The sequence below is a fragment of the Capra hircus genome, chromosome 26 (assembly GCF_001704415.2).
Source record: "Capra hircus breed San Clemente chromosome 26, ASM170441v1, whole genome shotgun sequence".
NCBI classification, from domain to species: Eukaryota; Metazoa; Chordata; class Mammalia; order Artiodactyla; family Bovidae; genus Capra; species Capra hircus.
In genome coordinates, this window is record NC_030833.1 from 6,008,029 (window position 1) to 6,022,336 (window position 14,308).

The 14,308-nt window shown below is 48.4% G+C and overlaps 1 protein-coding gene across 1 annotated transcript in view; it reads left to right on the forward strand.

Annotated features, from left to right (window-relative positions):
- C26H10orf90 (chromosome 26 C10orf90 homolog) overlaps positions 1-14,308 on the forward strand; it is a 243,569-nt gene that overhangs the window by 144,504 nt on the left and 84,757 nt on the right. The window contains exon 3 of the mRNA XM_013975309.2: positions 14,118-14,209. Coding sequence (XP_013830763.2) covers positions 14,118-14,209 — 92 coding nt within the window. The remainder of the gene's footprint in view (positions 1-14,117; positions 14,210-14,308) is intronic.

Sequence of the window (14,308 nt, forward strand, 5' to 3'; positions counted from 1 at the left end):
GTGTCATTCACCGTTTAAAAGGGAGGGGATTCTGACACATGGGACAACATGGATGAACTTTGAAGACATCGGGTTGGGTAAAATAAGGCAGTCATAACAGGACAGTCACTGGATAGTTCCACTTACATGAGGTCCCTGTGATAGTCAAATTTATGGATAGGATGGCAGTGGTCCCAGGCTGCAGGAGGGGCAAATGGTTATGGTTGAAAGTGGACAGAGTTCTGGTTCAGGGTGATGAAAAAGTTCTCTGGATGGATGAGGGTGGTGGTTGCCCAGCATGGTGTAGATGGATGTGCTTACTGCCACAGATCTGGACACTTAAAAATGGCTATGATGGTAGATTTTATGTTGTGTGTGTGTGTGTGTGTGTTTTACCATAATTAAGGTGGGGGGTGGGGTGGAAATCTCTTAAGGGGAAATCCACCTTGCACTGAAAAAGGTCTCGTTACGCATCTTATTCCTTTTTCAGACTCTGCGGTCTTTAAAGACGGGGACTCCTGTGCTCTGCTCATCTTTAAAGCTCTCCTGTGCTCAGCCTAGCACCTGAGTCAGGTCTTTAAAGACATCAGATACCCAGTAACTGTTGACTGAACTGGGGTCGTGGTGCGATCCCACCAAGGCCGACTCGCCAGCTGAGCCTCAGGGGCTCGGAGGCTGGTACATGCGCACAAACATATTTGGGTGGATGGTCCTGCACGCAGTGGTCTTACCTAGTCCTCCAGGGCCGACCCTGCTCCCATCGCACAAAACGCTGACCCTGGAGCCAAGCCCGGACACCAAGGGCAGAGGCCTGGTTCCTCCAGTTCCAGGTGTCTTGGAAATCAGCTAGAGCCAGAGTAGCTACAAAATTAGTGGGCAGGTTTTTACTCATTATTGGACAAGTCTGTGTTATGCTCCATCATTTTCTGGGAGAGATGAAAATTATATAGAACTGTGGCTAACAACACTTTCCATTTTTTGATGGGGGGCTGTTGTTGCCAGGCAGAGTGCTGGGCTGGTGAAAACCTTTCTTTTCATGGTTCCCCAACCTTCAGTTTGCCTCTTTAACTGAGGAGCAAACAGCCTTAGAATGTGGGAGGGCCAGGTGTCACCTAGCCCTGACATCTAAAGCCAACATGTTCTGTCCCCTTTCTCAAGCTTCATGAAAGAGGTCATCAGATCCTACAGATTAGGCCCCACTTCTACCTTTTCTGCATGTACAGTGATCATTCATATTGCAAACTCTCAGCTTCAGGCTTATTGGATTGGGTGATGCTTGGCAGAGGACACCACCCTTATGGCAGAAAGTGAAGAGGAACTAAAAAGCCTCTTGATGAAAGTAAAAGTGGAGAGTGAAAAAGTTGGCTTAAAGCTCAACATTCAGAAAACGAAGATCATGGCATCTGGTTCCATCACTTCATGGGAAATAGATGGGGAAACAGTGGAAACAATGTCAGACTTTATTTTTGGGGGCTCCAAAATCACTGCAGATGGTGACTGCAGCCATGAAATTAAAAGATGCTTACTCCTTGGAAGAAAAGTTATGACCAACCTAGACAGCATGTTGAAAAGCACAGACATTACTTTGCCAACAAAGGTCCATCTAGTCAAGGCTATGGTTTTTCCTGCGGTCATGTATGGATGTGAGAGTTGGACTGTGAAGAAAGCTGAGCACCAAAGGATTGATGCTTTTCAACTATGGTGTTTGAGAAGACTCTTGAGAGTCCCTTGGACTGCAAGGAGATCCAACCAGTCCATTCTGAAGGAGATCAGCCCTGGGATTTCTTTGGAGGGAGTGATGCTAAAGCTGAAGCTCCAGTACTTTGGCCACCTCATGTGAAGAGTTGACTCATTGGAAAAGACTCTGATGCTGGGAGGGATTGGGGGCAGGAGGAGAAGGGGAGGACAGAGGATGAGATGGCTGCATGGCATCACTGACTCGATGGACGTGAGTCTGAGTGAACTCCGGGAGTTGGTGATGGACAGGGAGGCCTGGCGTGCTGTGATTCATGGGGTCGCAAAGAGTCGGATGTGACTGAACTGAACTGAACTGATGCTTGGCAGGTTACTTCAAGGAGGTGCAACTTTCTCATCTGTAAAATGGGGGTGATAACTGTGCTTTCCTACAAAGGTCATTCTGAGTGTTAAAGGAGATGATCTTTTTATCCAATATCTGTCTTGCCTTGATTGCACAATAAATTTGCCTTTATGATGTAATAGTGACATTGAAATTAAAAGACCCTTGCTTCTTGGAAGGAAAGCTTTGAAAAACCTAGACAGTGAATTAAAAAGCAGAGACATCACTTTGCTGACAAAGGTCCATCTAGTCAAAGCTATGGTTTTTCCATTAGTCATGTATGGATGTGAGAGTTGGACCACAGAGAAGGTGGAGCACCGAAGAATCGATGCTTTTGAATTGTGGTGCTGGATAATACTTGAGAGGCCCTTGGACAGCAGGGAGATCAAACCAGTCAATCCTAAAGGAAATCAGTCCTGAATATTCATTGGAAAGATTGATACTGAAGCTGAAGCTCCAATACTTTGCCACCTGGTGTGAAGAACCAATTCATTAGAAAAGACCCTGATGCTGGGAAAGATTGAAGGCAAAAGGAGAAGAAGGTGGCAGAGAATCAGATTGTTGGATGGCATCACCGACTCAATGGGCATGAGTTTGAGCAAACTGGGAGATAGTGAAGGACAGGGAAGCCTGGCATGCTGCAGTCCATGGAGTCGCAAAGAGTCAGACATGACTTAGTGACTGAACAACTATAATGAGTGACATTGACCTGACTGAAAGTACTTGGGGTTGTCCAGTGAATTTTACACTGTCCTGGTGTTTGTGAACCAACTTACAAAGGTGCTGTCCATTTATCTAATGACCCATACTAACAGTGCCTTATCCCAGAGTATAAAACCACTCTCTGTATGAAGCAGTGTATTTCATTTGAAAGGCAATGAGTTATGCAATTTATCATGTTCCCCTCTCTGGCCTTGGCTGCTGCAAACGCACCCTTAGTTTGTGGTTCTTCTGTGCCAGGGTCATCTTTAGCCCAGGCTTTATGGTCCGATGAGTTCTCCAGTTCATTACTTGCGTCTTTGATCAGTTTTGCTGGCTTTTTATCCGTGTTGTTAATTATAGGCCACCTCAAATGTGATTGAGTATAAATTATAAAACAATATTCATTATAATTTAGTGTCAAAGGTGCTTTGTTAAATTGTTGGAATTGATCATTCCTGTAATAGTTTGGATGGTACACAGAGTGCCCTGTTGCCCAATTTTCTAGATACACCACTTTGCAAAAATTGGTAACACGTATCACAAGCAGGGTAAACAAATGAACACTGTGATGCTATCTGAATGTATTTTAATAGTGAGGGAGCATATCCACAGTAAAAAATGCTGCCTGGCAAGAGAACCAGCATCATCAAAACAAGGTGAAAAATAAAAAAGCAATGAGAAGTTGAGGGGAAATGTGTATCTGAATGTAGCCAGGAGATAAAATCGTTCTTTGTCTCACAGCTAACAGTGCTCTGCAGAAGACTTAATGGTTGCACAAACTTTTTTTTTTTAACTTGTTAACAAAGCCTCAGGTATAAACATCAACGTGATGATTGCTATTCCTTCTCAGGAGAAATAGCACAGGGTGGACTCCTCACCCGCTCCCTGGTTACCATGGAAACATTCTGGTGACTTCATCACAGGTAGAGTGTTTGGAGGTTCTTCAGCCCACCACGGAAGGTGGGAGGGAGCCTGACTCATTCCGAGAGGAGCTAGAGATGTGAACTGTGGCTGATTTTTCTTCCCTTTAGCCCAGTGCATCTTTGCCATTAACAGACCTTTGAATCTAAGTAAAATGTCTTTGAAACATCAGTGGAATGTGATCAAGCTGTCTGAGGAAGGTATGTTCTGATATTCTCCTACAGATATAATGCCTATCAAAATGCAAAATGATTTATTCATTCAGTCAACAATCGGTGGAGGTTTTCGGTTGGCAGGCACTGTGCTGGGCCTGGAGGGAAGGTGATGATGAGCTGCCCTCTGAAGGCCTCCATCAACTTGAGGGGATAGACCCACGCCCAGACAATTACAGGGCAGTATAGTGAGAACTCACGGTGATGGCAGCCTGTCGGGGGCACCGTGCTGGGTTAGATTGTGTCTTTCTGAAGTTGTGCTCAAGCCCTAACCTGTGAACGGACGGGATTTAGAAATGAGATCTTTACAGATGTAGTCAGGATGAGGTCATACTGGGTTGGGGTGAGCCTTCCATCCAGTGACTGGGGCCATTGTAATAAGAGAGAGTTTGGAGACATAGAGACAAAAGGAGGATGGCCACATGAGGATGAAGGCAGACAAATGATGCTGCCACAAGCCGAGGAATGTCAGGGGTTGCCAGCAGCCGCCAGAAGCAAGAAGTGGCAAGGAAGGATGCTCCCTGCATCCTTCAGAGGGAACATGGCCCTGCCAGCAGCTTGGCATCAGACGTCTGGCCTCCAGGACTGTGAGACAATAAACTCCTGCTGTTGTGACTCTCCCATCGTGCTTATTTGTTGTGGCAGCTCTAGGAAAGGAACACAGGCAGCTGCACAGATGGGAAGGTGTGCGTGCTGGGGGCAGACCTCGGAGCCCTGCTGAGCAGCGGTGACCCTGAGCTGTGCAGAGGGCCAGGGGTTAACCCCTGGCAGAGCTGGGCAGGAGGCCACCAAGGCCACAGCCACAGAGACGGCGAAGCAGCCACATCCAGGAAGGAGAAGGGGCTCATTTTAAGGATTTCTATCTTGGACTCTTTTTTTAATTAAAAAAAATTTTTTTTTGAAACTTGGAGAGATTTTATTAGCTATATTCATGGAAATAACTTAATAGAATTTTTTTTTAACTTCAAAGTCTTTGGATTATTTATTTTTTAGAGTTTATTTTATAGAAGTATAGTTGATTTAGAATGTTGTGCTAACTTCTGCTGCACACCGAAATGATTCAGTTTCACATGTACATGCACTCTTTCCCTTTGTGGTTGATCACAGGATATTGAGTACAGTTCCGTGTGCTATACAGCAGGACCGTGTTGCTTTCTATCCACTCTCCATATACTAGCTTGTATCTGCTAATCCCAAACTCCCGATGCGTTGCTTTCACACCCTCCCCGCTGGCAACCACAAGTGTGTTCTTTATGTCTGTGAGTCTGTTTCTGTTTGAAGGTAAATTCATTTGCATCATATTTTAAATTAAGGGATACCGTATGATATTTGTCTTCCTCTGCCCGACTTCTCTTGGTACGAGAATCTCTAGGTCCATCCATGCTGGTGCAAATGGCACTCTTTCTCTCTGTTTTATGGCTGGGTAATATCCCGCTGTATATATGCACCACGTCTGGATCCATTCATCGGTCTGTGGACATCTAGGGTGTCTCCATGTCTTGGCTGCTGTGGATTGTGCTGCTGTGAACACAGGGGTGCGTGCATCTTCTTGGAGGATAGTCCTGTCTGGATATATTTCCGCATCCTGGTCCCCTTGAGCCCCAGCACCGCCTGCACATGGCCTCAGTTTCTTAAGTGTATGTTTCCCAGGTTCTGTTCTGGGGGGAAATGTATCCTTTTTATTAGACTTCTCAAGGGAGTGTGTGACCTTCACAAGGTCACAAACTGACAACATCAAGGGGTCTGGGAGAACCTGATGGGAGACGAGGCTGGAAGGGTCGCCCCTTGATTGTGACCTTGCCGAGACCAGGCAGCTCAGGCAAGATTAAGCTGATGGGATGAGGCAGAGCGTCTTTCACGAGCTAAATCAGGACCTGACTTGTAACTGGACGTTGGAGGTGGGTGTGGAGGTGGAACCCTGGTTTCCATTGTGGGTGATGGGAGGATGGTAGCCACGTGCTGAGAAAATGGACCAGGGAGTGAGGAGGAGGAAAGGAATGGGGAGGGAGGGAGATGGAGGGGCAGGCGGGGAGGAGATGTCAGTGGCGGCAGCTCAAGAGAAGCTGGTTGATCTCCTTTTGGAAAAGCTGTGTGTGTGTGTGTGTGTGTGTGTTTAATCTACTGACAAGTATCTTTATTAAAAAATGTTTATTTATTTATTTGACAGAGTCTGGTCTCAGTTGTGGCATTTGGGGTCCTCCTTACAAAATGCGAGGTATTTCCCCGTGGCATCTGGACTCCAGTGCTCAAGGGCTCAGTAATTGAAGTGTGCGAGCTGTTTTGCGGCGTGTAGTATCCTAGTTCCCTGCACCTCCTGCACAGGAAGGCGGATTCCTAACCCCCCAGCCCACTAGGAAACTCCCCCCAAATGAAGCCTGTGGAGACTTGGAGGTCACTGCTTCTAAGGGCTAGTGGCCACGGCTGGGCTCTGGGTCCTGCCTCGGCAGTGGTCTGAGACTCGGCAGGAGAACCCAGAAGGGAGGGTGTCAAGGGGAGAACGCAAAAGAAAGGAAGAGACGGTAGCCAAGAGGGAGGAAGACGGTGAGAAGACCCCAGAAGTCAACCATGGGAAGGTGGTCCAGAGGCAGTGGGTAGTTAACAGGGTCAAACCTCACAGAGGTGACGGCTTTAATTGAGGGCTGAGATGTCTTTATTCAGGTCTTTCATTCTGTCTGAGAAACATCTACTGAAAAGATTCAGATGCGATCATGTTGAAGTCAAGCGAAAATTCCTCACCTGCTATCAGACTGGAAACGAGGGAAGGCATTTACAGTCTACCAGGTGGGAATGCGGACGTCCTGTCTGGGTCCCTGATACACACGATAGAGACATAAAAACAAGCGAGCTCTCTGGACCAGCGGAAGCCTGGGGTTCATCATTTACACGCAACGTTGATGGATGGATTCATTAGGCAGTGCATGATGTGGCTTGTCAGCTATTTCTGCACAGACAGCTCAAGACGGGCTGGGTGCCCTGTGGGAATTGTATGCAGCTCCTTACCTGTATCCCAGGCTTTGCCCAGCATGCTGTGTGCGGTCTCCTGATCTGCAGGATTCCCTCTCACACAGTCCCTGTAGACACTTCCACCTTCCTCTTTCACCTCTGCGTGGGCTGCACCACCTTCTCCCAACCCAGTGTCCCCCTTTGCCTAAGTTCACCCCATCCCACTCCTTTCCCAGGGCCCTGGCTGGCGGGGCTCTCCCGGTGGCTCCCTGGGATGCCAGCTGTGACTTCCTCTTCGAGTCATGGGAGGGGACAGCATCTCACCACCTTTTCCGCCCCACCCTGGGGCCCCTATCACCCTGAGGAAGGCTTAAACTCCCAGCCAGGTGGAACCTATCCCTGAAGCATGCTTTCCTCCAGGGAGGAAGTTAGATTCCAGGAGAGTCTGGTTCAAGGCCTCGTGGTGTGTTCAGTTTCATGTTGCTCTGACTCTCTTAGCCTCCAGGGAGGCCTCTGTGGCTTTGGAGGAAGGACTCAGGCTGCTGGAGGTGGAATCCTGTTCCATCTTTCCAACGATCATGGGAGAGAAGCCCTCGTCTGACTTGCCTGTGCCATGACCCCTCCCCAGGCAGAGGACACTGGGCACCAGACTCAACCCATTCCTTAGCCAGCAATGCCTGGATTAAGGGCTCCCTTCATAGCTCAGTCAGTAAAGAAACTGCCTGCAATGCAGGAGACCTGGGAATAGTTCCCGGGTCGGGAAGATCCCCTGGAAAAAGGAATGGTAACCCACTCCAGTATGCTCGCCTGGAGAATACCAGGCACGGAGGAACCTGGCGGGCTACAGTCTATGGGGTTGTGAGAGTCGACAGGACTGAGCGACTAAACTGGTTAAAAGTAGAGACTTTAGGTAAAGAAGATCCTGATCCAAACCTGTCTCTGACACTAACCATCTGGGCAATTGAGGTCATTTTGGGCAACTTCCTTACATTGTCAATCTGACTTCCCCCTGGGGAATGAGTTTTAGTTTGTTTCAAAGTAACCGCACGCTGCCATCATTGATGGCTTCTTTCTAATTAAAGACATTGAGAAAAAGTCCCATTGCCATCCCCTCGGTGTGTTCTCCAAATGCCGCGGGATGACTGTGAGTCAGAAGAGCTCTGGCTCCATTCTAGGGCCTCAAGTCACCGTCTGTGCAGGCGCTTGATGGTCTAGGACCCACAGTGCCCTTGGCGAGGAGTGGCATGAAGTGAACCAGAAGCCTCCGCCAGGCCCAGGAGGTGCACTCCGCCCCCCTCCCCCGGAGTTTCCGGATCAGTGGGTCTGCAGGTCAGGAGGCAGGGCCTGACACTGTGGATTTCTGAGGTCACCCCGTGATGCTGGGGCTGCAGGTCTGGGGACCCACACTGAGCACCCCCACGCTTGGTCAGCACAGTGAGATGCCAGCATGTCGAGTTTCCAAGAAGCAGAGCCTGGGGTGGGAATTGAGGGCGCGAGGGGGAGGGTGCCCTTGAGGACAGAACCCAGAAGAGAGTGAGAGAGACCTGATGGGAAAGCTGTGGGGGCTGACGGACGGGCCCCGGGGGCAGGCTGGCCCTCGGGTTATGCTCTGGAGCAAACCGCAGCGTTGCCCTGGCTGTTGTCCCCCTCTGAGTCCCCACCAGCTGTGGGCCAAGGTTGAGGAAGCCTTCTATTGAGGATGGTTCTCAGAGAAGAGCAAAGCTGTGAGCCTCTGACAGCCGCCTCCCTGCAGTCAGGGGTAGCCAGGCAATGGGGTGGGAACAGGGTCAGCTCTGCATTCTAGTTACTCAGCACTCTAGTTACTAGCACTTGGACCCAGGCTGCCTGACTCCAAGTGCCCAGGGTCCGCCCTCTGCCAGTGTCCCTTTCACCTAGATGGTCTCTGGCTGCAGAGTGAGACTGACCTGCTGGCCTGCAGATAGGCAGCTGCCCTGTGAGAGCTCTGGGACAGGCCAGCTGCAGGGGAAGAAGCAGACGGGCTGGCCCCTCCTGCCCAGGCAGCAGTACCTCCTCCACAGACTTAGGCCGGGTGCCATGGGTCCTTGGTTCTGCAGATATCTGTTTTGGAACCCGGATCCCAGCTGCTGGACAATGCCCAAACTCCCTTCAGCCTTGTTCTTGGTAGCCTGCCTCACATGTCCACCAGCTTTGCCTTAGTCAGAGATGGCAGGGTGGGCTGCCCCCTGTGTAGGGGTGGCTTTCTCAGTAATGATAGCGACGTGGTCAAGTGGGGAGGGACAGGGCACGTGTCCCCATGTGCCAGGAACTCTGCTCAGCTCTTGGTATTTGTCATCACTGATTCCTTGTAACTTCCTTTGATTTCCCTGGTGGCTCAGATGGTAAAGCGTCTGCCTGCAATACAGGAGACCCAGGTTCGATCCCTGGGTTGGGAAGATCTCCTGGAGAAGGAAATGGCACCCCACTCCAGTATTCCTGCCTGGAGAATCCCAGGGACGGAGGAGCCTGGTAGGCTACAGTCCATGGGGTCGCAAAGAGTCGGACACGACTGAGCGACTTCATTTCACTTCACTTCACTTCACTTCATTCTTTGTAACACCCTAGGAGAAAAGTCTTGTTTCCTCTGACACATGGGGAAGTAAGATTGACAACTTAAGAAAATTGCCCCAAATGACCTCAATTGCCCAAATGGTTAGTGTCAGAGACAGAGTTGGATCAGGGTCTTTCTTTACGTAAAGTCTCTACTTTTACCCAATCTGGTGGTTTAGTCACTCAGTTGTGTCCGACTCTTGGGCCCCCGTAGACTGTGGCCCACTAAGCTTGTCTGTGCATGGAGTTCTGCAGGCAAGAGTACTGGAGGGGGTTGCTCTTCCCTTCTCCAGTTGGGATCTTCCAGACCCAGGAGTTGAACCCAGGTCTCCTGCATTGCAGGCAGATTCTTTACCGGTTGAGCTATGAGAGAAGCCCAGCCTAGGCAGCTCTCTTACGGCTTTTGGGTCATTAATTGATCAGGCTCAATTAATGGATGCATGGCTGTAGTCACACCTCAATTTTACTCAAAAACAGGCTCATAACTCTAAGTTACAGCTTTGCCATTTGTGTGGATTCCCACAAACATTTTTTTTTTAATGTAAATGTTGTAATCATGGGGTTCATAAGACTTTGATTCCTTCCTTTCAGTTTAAGTTACATTTTAAGAACTTTCCCATAGAGTCATCCTTTTAAAGACCCTACATTCCAGCCAATACATCTACCTCAGTCTCCTCAACTAGGCTGTGATGGGTATAATAATGGTCTCACAAACTACGTCCACATCCTCTTGCCTAGAACCTGTGAATAGTCACTTTTAAGTGACTCAGTGGAAAAGAATCCACCTGCCAAGCAGGAGATGCGAGTTCAGTCCCTAGGTCGGGAAAACCCCTTGGAGAAGGAAATGGCAACCCACTCTAGTATTCTTACCTGGGAAATCCCAAGGACAGAGGAGCCTGGTGGGCTTCAGCCCATGGAATCACAAAAGATTTGGACACGACTTAGCAAGTTAAAAAAAAAAATGGCAGAAGGTGCTCTGCAGGTGGGATTAAGAACCCGCCTAAGAGGAGGAGAGTGTCCTGTTTTATCTGGGTGGCCCAGTCTAATCAGAAGGATCCTTATAAGAAGGAATAGGAGGATCACGGAGATGCGATAATGTAAACAAAGTTTGGAGTGATGAGGGACCATGAGCCAAGGAATGTGGCAGTCTCTAGAAGCTGGCTGGAAGGCAAGGAAAGGCAAGGAAAAACAGGGTCTCCCCTAGACCCTCCCACGTAAGTGCAGCCTTGGCAACATCTTGATTTTAGCCCAGGGAGACTCGAATTGGACTCAGATATCCGATTGTAAGATAATAAATCTGTGTTTTTTAAGCCACTAAGTTTATGACATTTGTTACAGCAGCAAGAAGACACTCACACACAGACCCTGCGTGTCTGGTCTTGGCAGCCTCCTTCCTCCCTGCTAGAGACGCCGCTTCTCCGTAGCTAATGTTTGTCATTGTTCAGTCACTCAGTTGGGTCCAACCCTTTGCAACCCCATGGACTGCAGCACTCCAGGGTTCCCTGTCCTTCACCATTTCCTGGAGCTTGCTCAAACTCATGTCCGAGTCGGTGATGCCATCCAACCATCTCATCCTCTGTTGTCTCCTTCTCCTCCTGCCTACAATCTTTCTCAGCATCAGGGTCTTTTCTAATGAGTCAGCTTTTTGCATCTAGTGGCCAAAGAATTGGAGCTTCAGCTTCAGCACCAGTCCTTCCAATGACCACTCAGGGCTGATCTGCTTTAGGATGGACTGGTTTGATCTCCCTGCAGTCCAAGGGACTCTCAAGAGTCTTCTTCAACACCACAGTTCAGAAGCAACAATTCTTTGGTGCTCAGCTTTCTTTATGGTCCAACTCTCACATCCATACATGACTAAGGGAAAAACCATAGCTTTGAGTAGACAGATCTTTGTTGGCAAAGTAATATCTCTGCTTTTTAATATGCTGTCTAGGTTTGTCATAGCTTTCTTCCAAGGAGCAAGTATCTTTTAATTTCATGGCTGTAGTCACCTGCAGTCATCTGCAGTCTTTTTGGAGCCCCAGAAAATAAAGTCTGTCACTGTTTCCACTGGTTCCCCATCTCTTTGCCATGAAGTGATATTCATTGCATGTTGTTATATTTTGAGCATTGTGCTATTTAGGTTACTTCACCTTTTTTCAAGAACTCTGTGAAGTAAGCCCCACTATGTCCACTTCATAGCAAGGAGATAAGGGATGCAGAATCACTTGCCCAAAGTCACACACATAGTTAGAAAGCCTGGGACTTTGTGGTCTGATTCCAGTGACCACTGATGTCTTGGTGATAGGGACTGTCTGGGTCTGGGTGGGAGAGGAGCAACTGCCGTGGACCCGCTCATTAATGATCATAACCAGGGTTATTTACCGAGCATTAACCACAAAGTTATGACCAACCTAGAAAGCATATTCAAAAGCAGAGACATTACTTTGCCAACAAAGGTCCCTCTAGTCAAGGCTATGGGTTTTCCAGTAGTCATGTATGGATGTGAGAGTTGGACTGTGAAGAAAGCTGACCGCCGAAGAATTGATGCTTTTGAACTGTGGTGTTGGAGAAGACTCTGCTGCAATTCATGGGGTCGCAAAGAGTTGGACACGACTCAGCGACTGAACTGAACTGAACTGAACCCCACATCCCACCCCTGGTAACATACAGAACCTGTAGTGCATGGATCACAAGGCTGGGAAGGAGGTGTTATTACCTGCATTTTAGAGATGAAGGCTCTCATCCATAATGTGGAGGGAGGGCAAGCACCTCCCCTATGCAGGTGAGCTCGGGGCCAAGCTGGAATGCAGACCAGGCTGGTCTGGCCCCAGGCCTGTGCTGACTGCAGAATTCTTAAGCACAGACCAGAGCCAGGAGATTTCCGTCTTCATCAGCTTTATTGTCAGTTCATCATGATGCATCGACTCTGCACAGAAATCCATGACATCTTTCAAGTCTTATATTTGTGCTTCACGGGAAGTAATCGTGCACATCATGTTGGATGAACGTCTCTGTCACTCAGTACCAGGCTCAGATGGGGACACAGCCACACGTCCAGGTGGATCTGATGGGGGCTCTGTTATCACCAAGGATGAGATAAGACGTGGATGTTTTGGATGGGTCAATGGTGGCCCTTGAAATTGCCATATCCTGATGCTTTTGCAAATCTGCCAAACTTGAAAATGCCATAGCTTATCATTTCCCCCATAAGATGCTTGAAATTTTATCTAAACTCTTTAATAAACCCTTCTTGTGGACTTCCCTGGTGGCTCAGATGGTAAAGCGTCTATCTACAATGCAGGAGACCTGGGTTTGATCCCTGGGTTGGGAAGATCCTCTGGAGAAGGAAATGTCAATCCACTCCACTACTATTGCCTGGAAAATCCCATGGACAGAGGAGCCTGGTAGGTTACAGTCCGTGGGGTCGCAAAAAGTTGGACATGACTGAGCGACTTCACTTCACTTCACTTCTTATGAACTGATAAAGATGCTAAATTAGAGAGCCGCTTTCTTAGATCTCTTCTTTCTCATCATCAGCACCAGCAGCTGGGAAAGCATTCTTTGCAGCCTTTTGGAAAATCACTCTCCTTGGAATAGCTGCATTGTGAAGGCAACGCTGTAACCCAGGACTGTGTTGCAGTGAAGGCTGATCGCTACCCACCTTCATGGGCTTGACTCACAGTCCTGCTTTGGCAGCAGGATACGAGGCAGACGTCCTGATACTGCAGGCTTGCACTGCAAAGTGCGACTTCCTTCTCCTCAGCTTTCCATGAGGGGTGCAGGGCAGATTGGGTGGATGAGGAAATTCCATAGAGCGATTCCATAGACTCGTCCGTAGTTTCCAAGCTGGTGGATGGTGGAGCCAGGACCCGAGCCCAGGTTCTACAATTATGGGCTCCTGCTGTGAGCACGTGGACCTGAAGACACTCTAGGCTGCTGCTGTGGCTGGTGTTTATGTGCAGGGTGGTCCATGGTGTCTCATTTTTTCCTCACAATGTCATCGCAAAATAATCCTCAGATATTCCAAAGCAGCTTCTGTATCAGTGTTTGAGTCACTCACAGCTCCTTACAGAATGATTGTGTTAAGAGGTTGGATGAAAGTTGATCTTGCAGTTCAGGCTTTCTTAACTCCAGGGATGTTGAGAAATCCATAGACGTGATTCTCTCTTCTGCTGGGTGCAAACTCAGAGCACGGGTGAGTGTGTGAAGGCTAAACTTGTTCACTTATTAATATTACCGAGTCTGGGAACATAAAGCAACAGTGTGGAAGAAGGCATCTTGCAGCCTGATAAACTGAGTTAACAGTGAACTCAGAGCCTCCATGGAGCAGGTGGAGTGGATGAGGGGAACAGACAAGGTTTTTATCATGGGTCCAAGTAGCCTAGATTCATGATTGGTTCATATAATACTTGCGTGCTAAGCCGCTTCAATCATTTCCGACTCTTTGAGACCGCATGGACTATAGTCCACCAGGGTCCTCGGTCCGTGGGATTCTCCAGGCAAGAATACTGGAGTGGATTGCCGTGCCCTCCTCCAGAGGATTGTCCCTGACCCAGAGATCAAACCTGTGTCTCTTACATCTCAGGCATTGTCGGGCAGATTCTTTACCGCTAGTGCCACCTGGGAAGCCCATAATACTTGAGCAGGTGACATTAAATTTTATAGTAAAGTTATATACTCCACTTTATCCTTTTGTATACTAAAAAGTAGCAATATTATTTCCTTTTGCCTAGGATTACGGGACAGCCAGTACAGCCCCCACGATCAAATTGCCCTTAAAAATCTCCAGTCTGATGTTCCAGAGAAGAGATCTGACTTCGCTGAGGTAACATATGTTTCTAACTCCTAGAGTAGGCAGCAAAAGGCACCCAACTGTAAAACATGATCACTGGCCTAGTTGTGATGTGTTTGCATTTTATTTTGT